Here is a 24,791-nt window from a genome sequence, read left to right as displayed (position 1 = left end):
TCTCTTAATATTCTTAGACACTTAGTTTATTGATTTATTTTTGCTAAACATCGACAGTGACTGGAGGATCAGATCTGTGCATACACATAGACACATGTTTATATGTTTTTGCGTGTGTGTGTGTGTGTGTGTGTGTGTGTTCAAGTCCTCCGCTGTGTTCCATTAGGATCACCGCTGCTGCTATTCTCGTCCTGAGGCTTCATAAGAGCGAGAGATGAGCAACAGGGAGGAAGGAAGACGGGAGAAGAAAGAAAGAATGAATGAAATAAACAAAACAAAAACCAGAAACCTTTAGTCAAGTTGCTTTTTACGAGGCTTGAATTAGAAATATTTATCTGTTTTATGAGCTTAAAAGCTCCACAGTACTGTAGATGCTGCTCTATATTCTTCCAAATGAAACAGGCTGAACAGCATTATTTTATCTAGATCCGTTGTTATGCGCTTGTACGAGGGGCGTTCAAGTCAAACCGGGACTTGTGATGAAATTGCTGGAGAGTGAAGGCGTAAAACACGATCATTCACCTGCACGTTACAGCAACTCAGCTGGGAGTTCCCCGTACAGTCCTGACCTCGCTCCAAGGCATTTAACACATGTTTGGGGCATTAAAGGAGTTCCTGGGAGGCCAGTGTTTCAGATGTGAATCAGTCGGAATGGCTCCGATCATGGCTCTGGTGTACTGAGAAAACCTTCTACCCTGATGGTGTCCAAGCACTAAATGGGATAAGTGCATTAGTGCATTAAGGAATTATATAAGAAATAAAGAGTGTTTACACTGTGTTCTGTACAAACAAAGGTCCCGGTTTGACTCGAACACCCCAGTACTATAAAACTAGCTGCTCTAGTGAAATCCACAACTGGTTCAATCTAATGATCCGTGATTCTAAGACTGTTCGGAGAACTTCTTTTGTTTGCGACTGTCATGTTGAGGAATTTATTTGCATAAAATCATTTGAAGACTTTAAGGATTATGAATTAATCATAACACGTTAATGCTGACAGCACTGATGAAAACAGTGTACTGTATATGCAAAAGAAAAAGTATTTCAAACTTACTAATATCAGCTAGAAATTGTGTGGACTGATGAATTCTCGACTCTGATCCCTTAACAGTGATACCTTATTGTTGCCATGGTAACACGATACATCATCTCTTACCGGTTATGAACGAGTTCTGTAAGGAGATTCATTTACGCATTTGTGAAAGGAGTCTCCAGTTTTAGCGCTCAGGAGGAAACTTTTCGTCTTTTTTTCCCCTCCTTATTTCCAGCAGTTGGGAGTTTTCACGCCGGAGTGTCACAGAGCTCGTTAGTTTTTCCGAGAACACGTTCTCACATCCTCGCTTCCCCTCTTAAACCGCTTCCTCTGTCCCTCTGTTTACTTCACCTGTCTCTGCTTAGCGTCCGTCCCTGGTCTCCGACAATACAAGCGCACGCAAACAGACGCGCGGTAAACCTGGACATGTTTTAAAAGCTGGTAGGATTTTTTATGTTTTTTTTTTTCCCCTTAATTTGGGTGAAACGAATCAACTTTTTTTCGTACTTTAGACTACGCACCAAATTTCCCAGCATCACTTGTTCATGTTCAGCTTTTTATTTACACCCACGTCTCATCTTTCTAATTCTGAAAAATTTAACCGGAGCCCTTTTCTTGTACTTTTGACTTGCAGTGCGTTTGTGTGTGTGTGTGTGTGTGTGTGTGCATGTGTGTGTGTGTGTACACTTTGTATTTAATGCTTTATGAGGACCATGAAAGGATCACACAATATGCTAAATGCAAAATTAGAATTTTTTTATTTAATTAATTTGAATGATCTACAATAATAATTGGATAAAATAACGAGTCGTAATAATTTTCAGTTGAAGGTCCTCACTAAGTTAGAGAGAGTATAAAACACAAGTATCCTGGAAACTTGTCTGTGTTTTTCACTCTGGCCACTAGATGGCAGGTGTTCCTTATTTTCCAACACAAAAAAAAACATGCAATCCCTAAAAGACGCAGCGTACACACGTCAACATTCCACACACACACACATAACTGTGGTCTTTTTCCTCCAGGAGGGTCCTCGGATCTCTTGTTGTTCACCAGGATTTTTCTCATATTAGAAAATCGTTTTTCTTATTCGTTGCAAAAGTTGCAACTTAATACATCACCATGCAACATAAATGTCTCCTCAAACAAATCCACATATTTTATGAACTGTTTATCCGGAGTGTCTGGTGCACAGGTTACTAGAAGCTGTTTCTATAGAAACCTTAACAGATTTGAACAAACACATTAATTATTATATTGTGATAGACATTTCCCACCTGACGTTAACATCTGTCCGCCATGATCCCGCCCACTTCTGCACAGCCGAAAGGGACGTTACTTACTGATTCAGGTGAAGATCTTTTACACGTGACCTCCTGAACCCTGCGTTGACCCTTTTACATTTACAACCTGTTCAATAAACACAATCATCCCTCCAACCAGATCAGAGACACATCACATGCAGTGTGTTGTGCTGGACTTTATAACTTATTTAAAAGAGAAACACGTGTGTGAAAATGGATAGAAGAAGGCAATAAGGATATTAATTTACAAAAGTCTGATTTGCTATCATGGTGGCGTTAGTGTTAGCATTAGCTCATTTAGTGCTTCTGTTGCAAACGACGCGATGCTACATATGGAATACTCACCCCTCACATTTGATCCTGGCTTGGACTCGGCCCTGCATCCAATTTTATGGGTGGGGTTTTGGGCACCGGGTGGGAATTTTTGAACTCCGCATGGCATGGCAGGCGGGAAACCTTTCAGGTCTCTGTAATGTTTTCTTTTTCAGACGTGATAAAGCAGGTAGTGGAAAACGACACTGTTAGCGGCGCGCTTCACAGAGTTCCAGCTCACTGCGCGGTGTCGGTAATGACGCTGGCTCAGGCCCTGCTGGCTCGGGCCGATCAGATGCAGAGAGATTTAATTAACCGAGTCAGTAGGTACGGAGACTGCCAGTGGGGATTGTGTATGTGTGTGTGTGTGTGTGTGTGTGTGTGTGGGGCCCCTTCAGGTGTTGCTAATGTCTTTCCTTACTTTTAGAACCTGCTTCAAGAATATTAAGATACAGTGGCAGCTTTATTCTCAGAATTTCCTGTAGCAAGTTTTTATTGCAGCTCAAACACTAACCCTCTCCTCTGGGACCTTCTGGGATAAAATAAAAAAAAACAAAAAAAGAAAGATTGAATATGTAATCCTGCAAGTCCTATTGCGCTATGAGCGTGAATTTAAACATAAACCCTGATGTGGGCTTTAAGGGGACAGTGGTTGTTGATCAGCCCGTGTTGACCTCTAGGGGGCGCTGTGTCCTGGCTGAACATCCGCTCAGACTCCGGCTTCTCAACTGGGATTCGCGGGGAAAATAAATAAATAAATAAATAAATAAATTCACTGTGCTAAGTGTGTACGGTATATGCGAGAAATAATTGAATATCAAATTTATTGTGTTTTGGATTTAAGCAGATCATGACGAGCATCAGAATGACATCAGAACGTTTTAAAGAAAGACGCACTTGTCAGTCAGCGTGTTCGTCATCGCTCTGCATCATGGAGGCGCTCAACATCTTCCACTTTGTTAAGGCTCTGGTACGCCCCCTAGTGGAGCATGCTTTTAATTCTCATAAAGTATACACATGGATATAAACATAAACAACAATAAACTTGTTGTCGTCCTGAACGTTGTTACAGCAGGACGTGAGTGTTGAGAAAGATTTGTTGAACCCCGAGCGCGGCTGTAAATTAGCAGTTAAACTCGAAACGCGGTCGTATTTCTAAAGCCGCGATGAAACACAGGGACAGGTGAGCGAACGCAGGAAATGAACCACGATGGATGGAAAGTTTTCCCGTACGCATGAACAGATGGACAGAACCGCTCCGTGGTGGTGTTTTTTCATTCCATGGAGACGGTATTTCTTTTATCTCACGCCTACCTCGCACATGCCGACTCTCCAGGCCCAGAGAAGACTGAGATATTGTGTTTCTCAGACATCGGCGAGGTGTGTCCTCCTTCCCTTCCTCTCAGCCAGCTTCAGAAGTGAAATGCTGTCCTGCTGTTTAAAGGGATTAGGTGCACTTTCCTCCAGACTTCAGCTTTGTTTTCTTTTAATAACCCACTGAGATCATGACAAGCACGAGTATGATGTGTGTGTGTGTGTGTGTGTGTGTGTAAGAGAGAGAGAGAACAGGACACAATAACATTTTTATGTAATTGATTGAATCAGAAAACAAAAAACGAGGAGGCATTTAGGGATAAAAAACTCTTGTTGAAAAAATCTATGGAAAGGTTGTGATTGTTATAACTTAGAATAGGCTAGGAGGCGGAGCTACAGAGTTTCCCCGCCCACAAGCACAAAAGCAGCGAGTAAAAAAGAAAAAAAAACGGCCAATGGAAATAAAATACAGTCAGCCCCTCCCCCCCCAAAACCCCTGCGAAGTCACGGTTCAGAGCTCGCGGCCTCAGTCGTTTGCAGATTTTTCCTTGTTAGCCGACTAATAATTGTTCGCGGAAATCTGCCGCAAATATCCTCCGCAATTTCTTTATGGCAGTATATAATTTATAAAATTATAATTAAAAAAAATTATATAAAAGTGTTTTTAACACTAAACTATTAAGAATGCTATAATTTACTACTTTTGTAGCAAATATTTACGCAAATTTAGCTACATTTTCATAATTGTTTTGTACTGTAGATAGAACACAAAGCAACCGTAGAGGAAAACAACACTACATGTGATGGTGAATTATTACCGTATTTACCCTGCAGTACTGATACCAAGGGAAATGTGCTTGCATGATTGATTGTACATATAAAGTTATCATCTGTATTTTATATTATAGCGCTGTGGGAGACACTGCAGTACAGAACTGTACAGTTTACGGGTTTACCTTTACTTTCAGATTTTAATTATGTTGTATTAAGCTGAAATATTATATATCGCCACGAAAAAAGCCATGAATTTTTTTTCTTATTAATTAATTGTTATTATTTAGAATTAAAATTAATAAAAATTACGAACACTTATCATTTAGGTTCTAAGGAAAAATATGCAATAGACTGAAGCCACAAACTCTAAACCGCGACTTTGCGCGTCGACTGTATTTCATTTCCTTTGGCTGTTTTTCTGACCCGCTGCTTTTCTGCCAGTGGGCGGAGAAATTCTGTAGCTCCGCCTCTTAGCATATTCTAACTAAGCTATAACAATCAAAACCTCAAGTTTTGAGGGGGGGGATAATTTAGGGTTTAAAGTATTAAAAATTTAAAAAAGGCGTTTATAGGAATTAATTATTTTTTTACCACATCCCAAAAAAGTTTTTCACAATTCAATGGTCTAGGGACAAAACTTTCGCAGATTTCGGGTGGTCGACTGCACAGTTGCAAAGCAGCGATGATCGGGCCCAAGCACCTGCATCATCTCCGCTCGGGTGCACTAGAAGGAGACAGTGGACACAGTGGGCACATGCATGTAAAAGGGAAATGTGTCATAATGTGACTTAACAGTAGGTCATACTGTAGACGTGTCCCAGGTGTCCCTCACAGACTGTAACATTCGGCAGCGTCGTCACAGTTCAAGGCCTCGACTGAACTATTTGAGATATAAGTGAATAAAAGCTGGGATTATTTGTTAGTCCTCCGCGTGTGTAACCAGAGCTCAGGAATGCAGAGCGGGATGTTTGCTGTGGGTGTGTTACAGGAAGTCCCGCCCCTTTTGATCAAAAGAGCCAACTATTTTTATATTTGATGGAAAAATAAACATTAAAGCGGACCGAGTGCTGAAGTAAAGCCGATGTTTTTCTGCAGGGGAGCTTTGAGACGTATTTTTACTCGGCATGAAGTTTGGCTTTAAACACCCCTGTAGATTTAAACGTGTGCAGATTTACGATCGTCTCTGGTGTCGGTCAGCGTTCGGGGTCTCACGGCACGCTTTATTTTCCCTCTGTTTATCTCCTTCACCTTCTCGCTCCTTCCTGTCGTTTCCATTTGTCTGAATTTAACCTCCGTGTAGAAAACTGTGGCTTTGTTCAGAATCATTTGTTGATCACCAACAGATTTTTTTTCCCAGAAGTCTCTTCACATGTTTATAATATCAATGCGATGTTTGTGGCTGGTGTGTAACAGAGGAGTAAAGAATGCTACTTTTTAGAATCTCAAGGTGTGGACGTCTACTCCCTTATCAGGAATGTGTGTGTATCAGAGAAACAGAGAGAGAGAGAGAGAGAGAGAGAGACAGAGAGGAAAGAGAAAAATAATAGAGTCAGGATCGTGCTTTGGATAATAAAAGTGAATTAATGTCACTGATTAAAGCTCAAAGCCGCGGCGCTCTTGAGCTCATGGCGCTATTGATCTCTGTGCACCTGTCCCTCTGATTAGCGCATATCGCTAAAGCTTTCATCTCACACTGACACACACACACACACACACACACAGAAATAATATAATCCGGCTGCATTCTGTATTCTGTTTAAATAAATGGTTTGTGCGGAAGACAGACTGGTTTATACGGTATATGATGGTTTAATGCCTGTATAGTGTCTCCAGTAAGATTAATATGAAATGGGAAAAAAGAAAAAGTTTAAACAGTTTTGAACAGTTGAGTCGGATGATTAAGGGTAATTTGGATAAAACTAAATATACATTTCATTCTGTTTCTTTGAAGTGTATTGTAGATAGATACATTAATAATGAATACATGTGTGTCCAGATCCAGTTTATGGTCTTATTGGTGCATGAACAGTTAAGGTTTTGAGCTACTGATCACCAGGTCAGAGGTTCAAGCCCCATCATCTTAAACCAAGGCCCCTTAAACCCCTTCCTGCTCCGCGGGTAAAGTACCACAGCTCTGACCCCAGCTTTCTACCAAGCTGGGATGTGCAAGGAAAAAAAAAAGAAATCACTCTTATGACAAAATAAAAGGAAGACTTCAAAGGTTTGACTTTTTGGGGTCACGTTATTGGTTCATGTCATGTGACCTGGAGAAAGGGGAAAAAAAACAGCACCTTATGTTTTATTTTTTTCATTTCCTTTTTCATTCTCTTGTCTATGTCACCCCCCCCCCCCCCCCGTGGTGGTCTGGAATCCCTCACAGTCTGATGGAATTAAAGGCAAAGTGTGGAATGTGGCAGGAATGTTTCAGCGGTCAGAATGTCAGAGCCGTCTGGTCTCACCAGATGCCCTCGTGCCTTATTTAGGGAAACTGAGGAGACTAATTTTAGAGCTGCTGCTACGGAAATTAATGCACCCATCAAAATTTAGAAAACTGATTATGTAATTAAAATTAGGCTAAAACATAATTGTTGTTTTTTCCCTCTCTACTGATGAAAAAACAAATCATCATGTCATTAGCCACGATGTGATTTCTACTGGTCGATACACTTTTAATTGCTCAAGTGCAGCTCACACGACTCCATTTCTCCATCATGGCTCACTTGGTTGAGACACACACCAACACACACCATTACACACCGACTCTAACTCCCGTCCCCCCTCCCCCCCCCCCCCACCAGCGCCTCCATTTAGATCACAGACCAAATTTCTGCTGACTTCATCAACGAAGCTTCGCTCAAGCTCCGCCCACTCGCCGAGTCTTTCTCTGGATTGTAAAGCCGTGACTGCATTTGAGCAGCGCCGGATAATCGTGCGGCATTACAGCCTGTTGTTGGAGGCATTAGCTGTAACGAAGTGACTGGGGGGAAGGGAGGGTTGTTGGGGGGGGAGGGGGAGGGGAAGGGGTATAATGTAAAAACAGGCCACTAACGCTGATGAGGCTCGATCGGGGCACTGCCGCCAAGCCAGGATTAGCCGCGCTGTCGAGGCTTACGCTTTTTAACGCATTTATATCCTGCTGAGTTTAATTGAACTCTGATTTGGAGAGTTGTACAAGGTTTAAGAGATTATTATTATTATTATTATTATTATTACGTCCTTTTGGGAAATTCTAATACCATAGAATTTGTTTTTCCTTTCTTTTAGTTAGTTTTAAATAAAAAATGTTTTGACCAATTCATACCACAGCTACTAGTCAGTGGCGGCTCAGTAGCTTAGTGGTTAGCACTGTCGCCTTAGACCTCCAGGGTCCGGGTTTGTTTCCCGGTCAGGTTCGATTCCCATCTCAGCGTGCATGGAGTTTGCATGTTCTCCCCTGTGCTTGATGGGTTTCCTCCTGGTACTCCGGTTTCCTCCCACAATCCAAAGAAATGCAGATTATGCTAATTGGCGTTCCCAAACTGCCCATAGTGTGTAAATGAGTGTGTGTGTGCCCTGTGATGGATTGGGTCATCCTGTCCAGGGTGTACCCCGCCTCTTGCCTTGAGTCTCCTGGGATGGGCTCCAGGCCCCCCAGCGACCCTGAATATAGGATTAAAGGGTATAGTCGATGAGTGAGGGAGTGAGCTAGGGATCAGTAAAACACTACTTCTGCTCGTGCTGTTTACGTCACAACACAACACACTTGGAGCAAAGTGCTATCCGCCCTCTTCTACATACCTGAACTCTCCAGTGGTGTCAATCGGTTAATGTTGTTGACAGGAGAGAAGGAATATCCTCTGTATGCCCAGTTTTGTCCACTTTATCCCAAACTAATAAGGATAATCAGACATGATTTGTTCATTTTTTGTAGTCTAAGGAGCTTCGAGGTCAAGGGTCATCAAAGTGAGGAGAGCGGAGAAGCTCTGCCTCAGTGTCTCATAGCTGTGGAATGTTGGAGCGCAGGAGATCAGCGCCTGAGCCGAGTCACGTCTAAATCATTCCCTGAGTTAGGACTGGAGTCGCTTTCTCTCTCTCTCCCTCTCTCTATTACACACACACACACGGTCATGAGCATGATGTGCATGACCTCCAAAGGTCAAAGGTACCAGGCTCTTCAAAGGAGCTGATCAGGGATCACGTTTTGTCCTGGTGAATGTACAGAGGCTGATCCCGAATCAACAGGCCTCCAGAAAGCTCAAACACATTAATGAGTGTGTGTGGATGGAGACAGGTGTGTGTGAGTGTATGTGTGTGTGTTTGTGAGTGTGTGGTGGAGAGTGTTGGTTAGAAAAAGCCAGTGCTGTGCTGAGCCAACAGTTTCCCAGAAGCCTCCCCTACTCTGTAATTACTCATCCTTCAGCTACATACATCAGATAACACACTCTTACAGACTTTCTCACTCTCTTACACACACACACACACACGCACACACACACAAGCAGGCCTGGTGTGTACTGGGTTAGAAATAATTCAGCAAACGCATCCAATGCTACATTTTTTTTGGGGGGGGGATTTTGCTTTTGCGGAAATCTGACCTTGTCGTGTTTAGCTTTTAAAATGTTTTGCACTTCATATGTTCTAAACATTATTTCACTCTAAAATGACTTTTCCTAAAAAATGTTTGATTTTCTTTTTTTTTTGTTGTAAGGAATGTAAAAGTAAGAGACTGGAGAGACCGTCAAGAAGAAAGAGTTTTCAACATGTATATCAAATATCAGCTTATTTATGTGTCAGGTGTACGTTATTCTGCAGGGCTTAGGTATGTGGTGTGTGTGTGTGTGTGTGTGTGTATACAGTACAGTGGAACATTTTTTGTTATAGTTCTTGGAAAGTCTGTTCCGTCAGCTTTTCTGCACTTTTTTGAAGCTTCATCTTTGTTTATGCTGATATATAAAAGTTCTGTGCATTTTCAAAGAAAGACTTTATGGGTAAAATGTTTAACGTGTATATACTGTATACTGTATATATATGAATATATATTAAATAAATACATATTGGAAATGTATTATGGCTTCTCATCCGCCAAGCGCGAGGTTTAAATCCAGGTTTGATTCCCAGCCACCGGACTGAACAGTGCAAAAGTCTTGACCCCCCATTTCTTCATAAGAAGCCAGCCTTCCCTGTATGTCTAATGTAGTCTTGAGGAATAGTTCTCCAGACTTCCTGAAGTTCTTTTCTGTCTCTCGTCTTCTGTCCAGTCGCTACACCTGAGCAGCTTCGGTTTCTGTGTTTTTGTTTGTTAAGCCACACAGTGACATAGGAGCATAAAAAGCGTCTAAAAGCATCTATTAAGCATAAAAACCATCAAACCTAAGGCTTGAACCAGTGAGAAACAGGTGCAGATGAAGACAGACGATCTGGTCGATGATTAGTAAACTGATGATACTGAATGCTGAGTTTCCAACATCTCAGGAGCCGGATCACCGTTTCAAATATGATATATTGTAAAAAAAAAACAAAAAAAAACACAAAACTTGAGTTCCAATCTGTATATACAATCATCATGTACACTGAAACAGTATATAATAATAATAATAATAATGATAATGATTAATATTATCATTATGCAACATTTTACCATTTTATCCATCCATCCATCCATCCATCCAAGAATATTGATACGGTCCAGAATGACATCATCAAAGAAAACAACTCTTAAATGAATTTACATGTGACTTTGTTGAATAATATTTATTTATTTTGAAAAGTTTCCCTGTACAGCATTATAAAATGTAGCTCGTTCACTTGGCAGGAGACAAATGTCTTTTATAAGACTTGCATAATTGTTTTCTCCATTTAGGAGCTCCATATGATTTAAAATGCAGGATGTAAAAACTATTAAACAAAGCTCAGATTTTTACATTTAAAAACAGACTTCAGGATCCACTGGGTTCGTTTCTAGCTTTGAATTTGACTTTCAGCACTGGAATGTTTGAGACACTCCCCCTCCTCCTCCCCCTCCTCCTCCTCCATGCTGGACGTCTGTGTGTTTTAGCGCTGTCTCATCAGTCACAGGTCTCATCCCTTTCATCCTCCCTCTCTTGCTTTTTTTTTCATCCTATTGGCCTTTCCATTCCCATCTTACTGTTAACTTTCTACACAAACACTGATTAAAAGGTCGTCCTAGGGTCGAAAACATCAGGGAGTTACACTTTTAAACTTCACAGACGTTCAGCCAGAAGACTGAATTAGTCAGATTCTTTTTTTACCTAACAACTAAATAGCACGAGGAGGATTTATCATCATTTCAAAAGTTACCCAACACCATGGAGTTTAATCAGAGACTCTCATCTACTGTATGTACTCTGTTACTCTGCACAATCATATTAAAAGTCTAATACTGGAAGACATCAGTCCCGTACCCTGTGGCTGAGCCCATCTGTGAGCTTTAAGCCTGCGTTTAACATCGTCTCTCAGCTCACGTGTATCCAGCTGCCAGAGCTCCGGTTTCACTTTCACACCGCTCAAACTGATCGTGAAGCTGACGTCTGACCTTTAATGGGCTTATAATGAATCAATATCCGTCACCTCTTGAGATCTGCAGCACGTGTGCACGACTGTGCAAATTAGATTTTTACGCCACGGCTACAAAGCTGATGGAGTTACAATACGGCAAGGAACATGCGAGTGCAGAGAGAAAAGAGAGAGAGAGAGAGAGAGAGAGAGAGGCTCTTACTGCAGACTTTTACTACAGCGCTGACCTTGTTACACTGATTGTTGTAATTTTTTAAGGATAAGACATCGTTTTCCCTACATATTTTTTCTACGAATTATATCAGGTGTTCAAGTCAAACTGGGAATAATTGTGCAGAATTGAAGAACTTGGGTTATAAGATTAAAAACTCCCTTTATTTCTCTAAATAATCCCCTGGTACACTAATGCACTTATCACAGCAAGGTACAGCGCAACCTCGGTGTATAAATTTAACTAGGCGAGTTCTTAAGGCGAAATTCTGTATTGCAAAACGCATTGTCCCATAGAAAATAATGTAAATGCAGATAATCCGTCCCTGCCACACAAAAATATTACCAATGTTACCAATTTCCAACATTATAAACACATTTTTGCAATGAGAACATTTAAGAAAAGAAGTGTAAATAAAGTAAAATATGAAATAAACCTCACTTAACCTTCATCTATGATTCCTCTCGGCACTGGCTGCTTTAAAAACCAGACTGAAAGCGCCTCCCTTTTCTTCCTGCTACCGTTATTGATAACATTCTTAGGACCCGTGGTGTTATGTCTTCACTGAATCTTGCACAAAATACAAAAATAAACCTTGCTGTGCTTGGCTTTCCACTGTTGCAAACAAAATTCGAACGGCTCCCGGATATACACGCAACGTAGCTCCTCAGTTTGTTCACACGTATGCAGAAAATACTTCGCATGGCAATAAAATTTTAGTTATTTCGTGAGGCGGGGCGTCTGTTTGTCGATGGTGCCACTATAGGACGTTTTCTTAGTACTGCCTGCTTCAGGTCTGAAACGCCGGCCTCCCAGGAACTCCTTTAATGAAGTTCACCAAACATGCCTTGTAAAGCAAGGTCAGGAATGTACTTGAAATAAGGCGATAAATCCTGTACGAGCCACCACTGCGGTTATTATTAAAATAAAAATTATGAGTATAAATTTTTAGTTAGGAAAGTGAATAAATAAATAAATAGATTACTAAAACAAATCGCTAATTAATTTAACCACAGGTAATCTGATTTAGCTAACAGGCCCAACATTTTTACCTTTTTTCCCTATCCTGTTAGCCAGAGCACATTTTTTTTTAGTAATGAAGCACGAATGATTTCATAACGGATCATTTTTCACTTCGTGTATGCAGTATTTGGATTTGAAGTTGTCTGATGGTAAGTGCATGATTTTTCCATTCTGTTGCCTGTGTTTGACAGCTGAGGCTCAAATTCCCACTTGACTCACTGTATACTGTCTGAACACCTAAACACCTTCAAACCTTCTAAGTTTTCCTCCGAAACAGAGTTTTTAGACGGGTGCTAGCCCTCGACAGGAGCCTAATGAACCAGACATAAGGCTGTATTTATTAATAGAGACTTCAAAGCACTTCTGTAGGTCACGGCTGCTGCATGTCTTCCCTAATGCTGAGGTAGATTTAACTGTTAAAAAAATCCTTTAAACAGTATTTAGTGTTGTGGATCAGGGCGATGTTGATCGTCTCACAGGAAGAGTTTTTTATAGTCCTGACCGTTTCTGAGAACTGTTTAGACCTGCAGGCATTTCCTGATTGTAGCATTTACAGATAAACTGCACTGATAGGACATTTTTGTACCGTACAGGCTCAGGGAGGTTCTGTGGGGGGAGAACAGCCAGCGTTACGGATGTGACATTTGCACTCACGTTGGATAACACAATGTCTCACAGCCGAGGAGCCAAGAGCTCAGGATCAGTGCATCCATTCGTACTGTACATACAGACTTTAAAAGATGAATTATTACTATTACAGATGTGACGTTTAAAAGAAAACGTTTTTTTGAGGGAGAAATGACACATTTTTAGACTTTTTCCAGATTTTCTATATTTACGAGATTTAACACTTCATGTTAAAAGATCATGTGTATGAGGGTGAGTGAGAAAATGATTCACATTCTGAGAGTGTGAAGAATTTTAGAATTTCTCTAATTAACTTTTAAAAAACACAAATACATAATTTTTCGCCTTGATTTTCCATACACTTTTCCCATCTGTCAACAATCTTTCGTAATCCCTCATTAAAATTTTTTAAATAAAAATAGTTTTTTATGAGAGACCACGACGCCCTTGGATATCAGTCTTCTGCTTTAAATCCGTAATTTTGTCTTCAGCTCTTGGTTTCACTGTAACGAGCACTGTTAAGAACCTTTTTACTGATGTTCCAATACTTCTGGCCCTTAAGAATCTCAGAAAACTGTATGTGTTGATTAATTTTCCAGCTTGGTTGTTGATTGAGGATGTTTCTCTGCCGTTTACTCTCAGGCTCGTAGTAATGAATCCGTGTCTCGTCACCAGTAATGATCGTCTATAAGAAACCTTCATCTTCCTAAAAGAAGAATCGTTGCAAATTTAGCAGATATCCAAACACTTTCTCCATGCTGTGCACAAAGTCTTCGATAAGTAACAGCACCCGAAATTCTAAATGAACCGATGTTATGCGTTCAGACCCGCACAGGAGTGACTGGAGAGACAGGAGCCTTGAACGGATAAGACGGTGTGACACAACAGAAGTTTTAATATAATCGGAGTGTGGATCATTTTTGACTCATAGTATCACAGATCTGACATCTTTCCGGTCCTAGCTCAGAGTAGGACATAAAAGTTCTTTATGAAGCTTCCTACTCTTTTTCTTTCAGTAAGAAGTACGACTGTGCTAAGGAAAGTGTGTGACATCATATTTTTTACGACACTGAGAGCCGTAAAGTAGGCTTCTGTAGGTTTGACAGGTCTTTATAGTTTTAGTAGTTGTATGAAAGCTTTATGCACACAAACAAAACACAAGACTTCGACTCATGACTGCATGACATCATTGTAATCAGACTGCTCCAATCACACCAGTTTAAAGCCTCTATAATAGAGCTGTGTAGGACCATCATAATCTGATCAACATGGTTTCAGAAAGAAAGTGAAATTGGAGAGAGGATGAGAGCGTTTAGCTTGTGAACGAGGGAGTAAAACTAAAATTCTGCAGTACTTTTACCTCTAAGGATAAAATGTGAGTGGAGGCAATTTAGTGTTACTAAAACGTCTCTCCTTCCCATGTGGTCGTCTCTGCCTGAAAACCATTTTCATGCTACCGCTGGAACTCTCCTATATTTTGGTGGATTTCCTATTTTAAGAATGTTGATTCTTGGTCCTAGTCCTACTCCTAAAAGTAGGACCAAAATTGCATCATTCTGAGAATTTCTACCCACTTAGGAGTAATTTACTACTCTGAGACGCTTAATCAATACAGGCCCAATTCAATTATTGAAGAAAAAAGTTTTGCAAACCTGCCTGGCCCTACGTGGAAAAAGTAATTGCCCCCTAAACTTAATAACTGTGATTGTGCCACAAATACGCAAAAAAAAGAAGAAAAAAAAAAAAAAGCCCAGGAAGGGGCAAAAATAATTTTTTCATGGGACTGTATTTGTTACTTTAATCATTAGATAATTAGAAAAAAATGTGACATACTCCTTGATGTAGTGCAGATAACATTTATCAGGTAAGTCAGGTTAATCTCACTGTTAAAGCTACAGTAATACTAAAGTTCATGGTTTGTTCGTGGTAACTCACGTATCACGTTAAGAGCACGTCACTGTATCACATGCTCACTAAGGTGTGCGTCGTGTCCCCGATATAATTTGAAACTGTAAATACGCTACGCATACAAGCAGAGATAAGAAACTCAAACACACCACGCCGACTCAGCCTCTGGTTTTTGGTTTAAAGTTTCCTCGTCCTCTGTGTCCCCACGCGTCGAGAGCGTGTCCCTCTAGTGCGCTGGCGTGCACAACAAGGCCGCGGAGGAATTTTTATTACAGCCGCAGTCACTCAGGAAGGATGTTGAGTATCGAGATAGTGAAGAGCAAATTAATTAGCGGTTTAAGTCGCAGTCACTTAGGAAGTAGGGACATAATGACCTCTATGTGACCTCTATATGACCTCAGGTGAGATAAAGCAGTCAGATTTACAGTCTGTTATTAAAAAGTTTACTTATAAACCTTTGCAAAGCGATCGCTGCTCTCCAGGAAGACAAGGTGTGTCAATATTTATTGAATGTCCTGAGTAAGAACTAATAAAGCATGCATTTTCTTAGAAAAGCAAGAAACCACATTTTAAGTAATGCGTGCAAATTGTTGCTTTCATTATTTTTTACATGAAGTTCAAGTTCTCTGATCCAACCTGTGCCTTCTTTTTAAAAACATACACCCACGTTACTGACAGCTGGTTCTTCTGCAGCGTCTCGCGCTGTTTCTCATCAGGTCACGTGATCGTCCTGACATATAAACACACGTCTCTCGTACACACAGCGAATCAAAACCCCGACAGCACGTCTTGATCTATTAATGGTATTTTGTTATTTTCTGCGTTCGAGAATAGGGCTCATTGTTCGGGAGCGAAGAATCTACGTCTTCCCCCGCGCTGGATGGAATAAATGATGCTGTGAGATTAGTGGAGCATTGTTTGCTCTCTAACGCCATCATTGTGAATAAAACAAAGGAACCACAGCGCTCGGTTTCTCGAGTACGGCTTAGAAACAACACAAACAGAGACCTGGTCTAATAGCGCAGACTTAATCACAATCGATACATTGAAAGCAGGTGTTGGTGATTAGGTTACGTAATGTGTGGCTTTTTTTTTTTTATTCTTACGGTGGATTGGAAAAGTTTATACCACCTAACTTTAAAGCATGATGTCAGGAAGATGTTCAATTTACGTTGAGGTGAATAATCAAAGAAACTGAAGTGTGATATTTCTTTTATAGCACAAAAGATGGTCAAAAAATATTTATTTATTTAAAAAAAATAAAAACTGACAACTTTTTTATCCATTTATTGCAATAACTGGAAACTCTGTTTCCTGATGAATCTGTATAAAAAAAATATACTGTATATATAAAAATATGATGGTGACTTTAAAAATGATCCGCACTCTGGTGTATTGTGTCGTACCGTTTCATCAGGGCTTTCCGATCGAGGCTCCTGGTTCCCCGGTCACTGCTGGGCAGGAGAAAACTTTCAAAAATCAAAGCCATCAGCTGAAAAATTCATCAACGCTTACAGTTTTCTGGGATTCCTGGTGGGCCAGAAGTATTGGAACATTATCAGGAAAACGGTTCAACAATCAGCAGTGCTCGTTACAGCGAGACGCTTATTGAAGAGCTGAAGACTAAACTTCGGATTAAACGCAGAGGGCCGCTACCGCATGCCAATGTATGTCGACACTCTGCACAAACTTGGTTTTGAGGTGTTAAAGCGTCCTCTCTGTAGTCCTCATCTCACTTCATCAGACTTTCACCAGTTTGGTTCCCTGCAAGCAGCCCTTACGAGGACGAGGAGATTCACTTCCGATGAAAAAGTGAAGACAGCGGCGCAATCGTGGCTCGCAGCTCAGAATAAAATATTTTTAACGAGGGAACATGAAAGCTTGTTGATAGATGGACAAAAGAGACACACAGAGATTATGTCGAAAAATGACGGTTTCTTTACTTAAAGTTAATAAAAAATAAATTCTACAGTCTGATTTTTGACAGTGGAGACTCCTTCCATTAGTAATTTAAAAAACAAGCTAATCAAATTATGAGGACGTACGCTATGTTGTGACAAAGAAAGTGTATCACTATAAATTTCGTGCAGACTTTTTGAATCCCCTTGTGTTGTTTTCTCCTACGCATCATTACACTGCAGCTGTTTACTGCTAAACGAATCCAAACCCACCGTCTGACCGGCACCGAACCTCGAGTAAAACCTGGAGTGAAACCACAGAGCTTTCCTTTTTTAGTGCTCCTGCCGCTCCGTCCTTATAGGGGGACTGAAGGGTCACAGAACAGCTTCTCTGCTGGAGGATCCACGCTGCTTTGTGATTAAATCTGTTCTTCAGAAGGTTGATTAGAAATTTAAATGACCTGCGTATCCCTGTGGGCTTTAATCTGGATGGTTACATCAGCTTCCTCTGGGTTTCTGCACGGCACCTTTTGTGCTTCAGCATCATGGGTTTTAAAAGCGAGGTCTGTTTTACATCCAGATGATCCCCGGGTGCATCTCAAGCTGGTTGACAGGACAGACACAGAGCAGGACGGGCACGCTGGATCAGAAACGATTTATTTTTGTTCTGAACAGGAACGTTCCCGGCAGGAGTCGTTGGCTGTTAAATCGTTGTGGTGACGTTGATTTGCCAACATTATGGACAACGTAGGGACAGTGTTGATGATGATGTTACATCAGAATAACGGCGACTACAGGACGATGAGAAAACGTTCAGCGAATGATTCTTATTTTTAGACTTAAAACAATATTAATATCAAAATCATGGCCTGAGCGTAACTCAGACTCCGATCACCGCGGTAAGAGCGGTGTGACCACTAGGGGGCATGCTTTTGATGTTAGTAAGCGTGCATACATACCAAAAAAAGGGTTCAAAATAAATAAATAAATCGTCTAAGATCTGTTCTGTGAAAGCAGATATGATGGAGTTTGGTCTTCAGCTCCAACCGCTGTGGTGCTGCACTGTGTGATTACCAATCGACCACTAGGGGGCATGCTGTTAGAGAGCATGGACGTGATTACAGTTGAGATGCAAATCTTTAAAATATTTCTGAAAGAAAATGAAACATGACATAACATTACAGCAATAAGCAACATGTGACATGGGATACACACACTGTGTGTGGGAAGCTGTTCAATCTCCAATCAGTTTAATGCAATTTTATTTGTATAGCGCTTTTAACAACAAAGCAGCTTTACACACTCAAAAGAGAATTATGGAAATGTGTATTAAATGTAAAAAATTTATATAAATCAAAACGATCAGTTTGTCCCTGATAAGCGAGCTGACAGCGACGTGCTGAGGGAAAAACTCCCTGAGATGGTAATAGGAAGAAACCTTGAGAGGAACCAGACTCAACAGGGGGATAACGGATAGCAGGGATTGATCTGCAGTCATACTGTGTGTTAGGAGGCTGGAAGTTCATGCTGGAAGTCTTTAGTTTAATATGGAGTCTGCATCAGCCGAGGTCAGGACCAACTCGAGGATCAAAACTCTAAACCCTGTTAGAAACTTAAGGCGTCGTGGATGTGCTCGGACGTCGTACGAACGGATGTTAATCGGCGTAAATGTTCCAAATACAGGTTACAACTTAATTGAGATTGTTTGTGATCGGTTCTCTTGTTCGATTTTAGTTAGTCTAACTTATCAAGGCTGTCCTGGCGGTGAGCTTCATCGCAACGTCGTTACAACTATAACGTTACATCATCTTTGTTTTGCCTCCCGACTGCAGGGCTCCGCCAATAACGCTTTAGTCGAAAACATGGCCAGAACGAAATATAAGAACGTTTAGTAATGTTCTATACGTACATAAGAGCGCTTCTGGAAGAACTGGATAAGACTAAAACTAAGTTTAATCAGAAAGATGTTTATTTATTCATTTATTTTAAACATTTTTAGACTCGTAGTGTGATTTGTGGATTGCAGAATCGGCAGATATTATGTTGTGTTACAGTATAAAGGTCGAACTTCCTGTAGCCGAACACGTCCAAGAATTCAGGACAGGAAATCAGACCTGAAAAAAAAAAATAATACTGTTTAGGACATTTTATTGTGACATGCAGGAGAGAGGCAGAGAAATGTTCATTTATAAGTCGAGTGAATACATGATAATAAAATGAAGCAAACTCGAGACTCACGTTGACAGGCAGGACAGCATTCTGTACAGTAGAAGCGCATTATTTGCTATGTTTGTTTAGAATAGTAACAAAATCCAAAACACAAAAACAAAAAACAAATTATCAAATAAGGAAATTTATAAAATCTCAATACAAATCAAATCTGCACCTACATTAGGTATCGTGATAATATCGTATCGGGTGGCTTCCCGGTGATTCCCCCATCCCTATTAACTATAGAGATAAAAAACACAAGAGTTAAAAACACAAAAACCTTTACATTACAGCTTGTAATTTCCATTTTTACACATAAGGCAGTAAATGGGAAACGACCTGCAGGTAGAAACTAAATTATGTCGTACGCTGGAGGAACAGGTTGAGGTTTACTGCATCGTACCCACTTTGCATTGAATTCTCTTAGTCACACGTCGCACTCGCAGAAATCGCACCTGCGTGTCGTGTGCACGTGTAGAAGAATGACAGTCGAGTGTTACTTTGTCTCTGTCTGTATGGAGACGTCTCACCTACTGTCAGATGTGATTCATGTCCTCCGATTGAAAGCCGTTTCGCGATCACTTTGTCTCTTCTCCCAGCGAGCGTTCTTGTTTGCTTTAGGTGGACTCGGAGGAAGCGCCCCACTCGGCCCGGCCCGCCGACCTCCTGAGGGTTCTGGTTAGCAGTGGAAACACGGCTCCGTGCCCTGCCGCCGCCGCCGCCGCCACCGCTCCGGAGCAAGAATTTACAGAGTCAATAAAGAACTTCTGGAAAGCAGATAAGGTCAGCAGCTTTTCTAATCCGGCACAGATGAGGCGGATCAGCGGAGGTCCAGGTGTAGACATGTGTCCTGCCAGAGCTTTCTCTTTTCACTCAGTACAGTGGATAAGTTCCAGAGATCTCTGGGTTTAGTCTCGAAGCTTTAGTGAATATTAATCATTAATCTTGTCAGTTGGACCAACATTTCGAGAACCATTCTTGGTCCATTTTACAAAAAAATGTCGAACCTGGATGTGCATTTTTTTATGCATACGGGGGTGTCCCAAAAGATCATCTGAAATATGAATATCTGAGTAATTACATGTCCCAGGCAAACAAAAATAAATAGGTTTCTCTTTTTCTTTTCTTTTTTTACATTTTCTTTTCATTTTTGTGAAGCTGCTTTGAGACAATGTCCGTTGTTAAAAGCGCTACACTCCAACACGTTCTCTTTTGGGCCGAGTCCCTCATGTCCACAACTGCAGCACAGGGATTTTCTTCCCCCTAAATGTGAACATTAAGCTTCTTGACTTCGACATGTGTATGAAACGTGACCTCATTTCTGTTGAATAGCAACACAATTAAATGTAAAACGTCCCTAAACTTTTCGATCATCTGAGCAGGAATTGGTGATGATGTTAGACTATGAAATGATGTCAGTTTATTTGGGACACCCTGTGCAGCACATTTAATTAATAAAAGGGTAACGAGATGAGGTTATGAGTAAGGAATAATAAACATCTTGCTGTTTTGAAGAAAATTAATCTTTAAAATTGAATTTATTGCTCTTATACCACAGGGATTTTTGTTTATTAAACAAACGACATGTTGTTCTCTTCATCCAATCTGACACTGAAGAATCCCAGAAATCTTCACCAGGTCGATGATTTGACTTGTTTATACCTGATCATTACATGGGGTGTTCAAGTCAAACTGGGACTTGTGGTGATCTTAAAAGAGAATGACGTTTACCGGATACAGTACAGTAATGATCCTTTAACTTGCAGTAGAGTTATTCCCACATCATCCCGTACAGTTCGGACCCCGCTTTAAGCCCTTTCCACATTTTTAAAGCATTGAAGGAGTTCCTGGTAGGCCAGCGTTTTAAACATAAAGCAGGGACTCAGGTGTCCAAGCACTAGTAAAAAAAACACTGTATAGTGTAGCAGGGGATTATATAGAGAAATAAAGGGAGTTGTAACACTCATAAGTGTGTTCTGTTATTCTGCAGAAGTCCCGGTTTGACTTGTAGATTTTTACTCCCTGTGAATTAATGAGCTTTTGCTGCAAAAACTATGTCGATTATCTCGGAGCGAGTGCATTAGTATATAAACTTGTGATTTGCAGCTGCACAGATGTTTGAGCTGCCGTTACAGAAGAAAACTAATCAACCCCTCCTGACATTTCTCTCACTCTAACCTCGGTCAGATCTCAGACTCTCTGAGTGTTCACGGTTCTCTCGCGAGGTATGTTCTGACACAGTTAGCACGCCTTTATACATGTGGTAAATTATATATTTCTGCCAAATTCTTGCTCTGTGCTAGACACTGTGACATTTGGTCTCACAGTCAGGTCTATGGGTTTTTCAAGAATCCTTTTTGAAAAAATGTATAGAACCCCATTCCTGAATAACTCAAGATTCAAGATTCAATGAACTTTATTAACCCCAGAGGGAAATTGCTTAGATAAGCCGTATAATATGACACCCCTTTCATGGGTTTAGGAAAAAGAGACTACCTGTAGTTACACACCAAATAAAAAGAAAAAAAGAGGAAAAAAAAGAGGAAAAATAAGCCTGCAGGACAATACAAGTGATGCTTTGCTTTGCAAGCACCAAAAATAAGAGTTTTAGTTTAATAAACTATATGACTTACAAGATTAATACAAAACGTCTCATTTCTACAAACCTTTACACACCTCTACTTACGTCTACAAACCTTTACAAACATCCACACACCTCAACAATCTTATACACACCTCTACTTATGTCTACGAAGCTGAAAATATGTATAAAGCAAAACAGAAAGGCAGAATTTTTTATTTTTTTGAGAATGAAGAAAGAAGAAAGGTTGCACTAGAGGGTGAGGGCATCAGGTGATCTCTGCACTCTTCATTACACTTTGTGTGTGTGTGTGTGTGTGTGTGTGTGTGTGTGTGTGTGTGTGTGTGTGCGTATATAATGTTGTTTTCAAAGCGACTGCGTTTCCATGAGCACACCTGAGCTCCGAGGCCTGACGTTCGACTCCCAGTGTGTGTGTTTGTGTGTTGTTCACTGAGACGCGGGACAAAGCTGCTTTTGATGCGATTCCGCTGTCACTGACTCTGAGCTCACTCCGTCACTCCGTCTCTCCGTCCTCCGCCCTGACTGGGGACGTCTTCCCGATTGCATCTCGTGTTTACAGCCGTTTCTTGACTTGTGAGGATTACGAGTGAATTAACTGGACTGAGATCTTCATGAGGAACAAACACACAACATGCTGAACATCCTGATTTCGTCGCTGGTGGACGCAGACCGGAAAATGCGCTGTAAGATGAAAGAGCGTCTCGCCTCTCTGGTAAAGTTCTGCTTCCTGTGTCCTGTGCCGAGGTGCTGCAGTCTGTCTCTCGTCTCTTAGTCAGACCGTTTTATTTACTTGGAGCTGTAATAGCTGTAGATGTAGCTGAATTAATGTCACTAGATTTTTATTAACCCTTTAACCCATGTGGGCTTCACGCCAGAAATAAGAGAAATATCTGTGGAATTTTAGGGCTCATACTGTCACCTGTTTCACTCATTACTCTCTTATTTCATTAAAAGGAAAGAAAAAAAATAGAAACTATTTTAAACAGGTAAAAAAAAGGCCAAATAAAGGAAGAAAAGTATTTTAAGTGTGAAAGAATTTAAGCAAAATATTAATAAGGATAATGAAAGAAAGAAAGCAAAACCATTTTAAAAAAGAAAGTTATGCAAACTAAAAAAAAAAGATTAAAGAACTAAAAAAAAAAGTAAAAAAGGATCCTGTAAAAAAGAAATGCGGTATATTAAGTGTGTAAGAAATTAATGAAAAAGAATAAAAAAATGTAAAGAGTGTAAAAATAAAAATAAATGAAAGTGAAAAATATAAAAATTTGCAATAAGAAAGAGCGTAAGTGTGTAAGACAAAAGATAAAATAAAGAAATGGAAAGAAAGATATAGAAAGGAAAAAAGTTATAAAATAATAAAAGTGTGTAAATAAAGAAATAAAAAATGTAAAATTGCCTTAAAAAAAAAGAAAGATGTTAAGTGTGTATGAAAGAAAGGGGAGAAATGAATGAATAAATGATATTAAAAGCCAGCCTGCAAAAACAGAAAGAAAGAAATTAAAAGCATACAAATAAGAAAAATACTGTGAGTGTGTACGAACTAAATGAAAAAAAATTCAAGCGTGCAAAGAAAAAAAAAAACGAAGAAATAAAAGAAAATGAAAATAAAAGATGCAACAATGAGGCATTAAGTGTGTACGAAAAAAAAGAAAGTATAAAAAGCAAGAAGGAAATGGAAATGAATGAATCATAAAGTCAAGTGTGAAATAAAAGGGAAAGAAAGAATAGCATAAGAAGGAAGGAGAGAAAGAGCGAGAGAGCGAGAGAGAGAGAGAGAGAGAGAGTCAGGGCCCTATTAAGAAAAGCACTTTATTAATTTTCCTTTTCAAGCTGAATTTATTACTGTAACAAAAAATTCAGTGAAAGAATCTGCTCCTTAAAATGGAAAGAATTAGGTAAGATGTTTTTACATGTTTTTTTTCAGCTGAAATGATTGTAGTTACCTACACACACACACACACACACACACACACACACACACACACTACTCCTGACCCTGATGATGGTATCTGAGCTCATCCTGTGAGCCGTGTTTCTGCTCCATCCTGTTTCTGTGGAGTGTTTCAGGAGCTGATTTAGGGTCGACTTCCTGCCTCGTTACTAATCTGCAGAAAGCCTGGTCACGGACGCGGAGTGCTGAGTGCTGAGTGCTGAGCTCGGCTTTTACACTCAGAACAATGCGGATTGTCCGGGACATCCTGGAGTCCATCGATCCAGCAGAATAGTAGCTTGTAAATAAGATTTACCGTCATCGGGAGCAATCGCAGGAAATGACACTTAATATCATAAAAAACACAGAACCGGACTCGGAGTGCGGCGTAGCTACTCGCTTTCAAAGACAAACAGAGGGAATGCACGGGTCTGATTGGTTCCGCTGATAGCCAATAGGATGTGATGAAGCAAACTCAATGCAAATATGCAATGCAAATACTCAGTGAAAAAGGATTTGCCACTTCCTTTTTTTTTTCAGATCATCAAACTAATTTTAATATTACATAAAGATAAACAGAGTGAATACAAAATGCTGCTTAAAAACAAACAAACAAACAAAAAGGTTGTCCACACCCACCTGACCCTGTGTGAAAAAGTAAATGATTACGCACATTTTTTTGGAAAAGCTTCAGTTAATTTCACTTGACACAGTGGGTGGGACTGTCGCCTCGTACCTCCGGGGTCAAGGGTTCGATTCCTACCTCGGGGTCTCTGTGTGTGAAGTTTGTATGTATGCAGGCACCCCATGTGGTTTGTTGGTGGGTTTTCTCCGGGGTCTCCGGGTTTCCTCCCACAGTCTGACGTTATGCAGATTGGGTTAATCGGCATTCCTAGATTGCCCGTAGTATGTGTGTGTGTGTGTGTGTGTGTGTATATATATATATATATATATATATATATATATTTATATACAGTATGTGTGTTATATTAATATATTTTGAAATAGTCACAGCACACATTAAATCCCATCTACATTGTTTGTAGACGTTGCACTCAGATTGCGACTTTAATCAGAGAACACGATGTTCATGCGAGTTGAAACGACCTTGAAAGTTTTATTCGGCCCAGAGTG

The 24,791-nt window shown here is 40.3% G+C and overlaps 1 protein-coding gene across 8 annotated transcripts in view; it reads left to right on the top strand.

The window, feature by feature from the left end:
- tjp1a (tight junction protein 1a) overlaps positions 1 to 24,791 on the top strand; it is a 100,194-nt gene that overhangs the window by 21,601 nt on the left and 53,802 nt on the right. The window contains exon 1 of one of the 8 annotated variants that reach the window (XM_053491301.1): positions 22,261 to 22,439. The exons of the other annotated variants lie outside the window; for them this stretch is intronic. Coding sequence (XP_053347276.1) covers positions 22,359 to 22,439 — 81 coding nt within the window. The 5' untranslated portion in view covers positions 22,261 to 22,358. Of the gene's footprint in view, positions 1 to 22,260; positions 22,440 to 24,791 lie in introns of those variants that run through there. 8 annotated transcript variants of the gene reach the window in all.

The sequence above is a fragment of the Clarias gariepinus genome, chromosome 3, assembly GCF_024256425.1.
Source record: "Clarias gariepinus isolate MV-2021 ecotype Netherlands chromosome 3, CGAR_prim_01v2, whole genome shotgun sequence".
NCBI classification, from domain to species: Eukaryota; Metazoa; Chordata; class Actinopteri; order Siluriformes; family Clariidae; genus Clarias; species Clarias gariepinus.
Note: the sequence above shows the minus strand (reverse complement) of the source record. Positions and strands in the feature narration are given on the sequence as shown.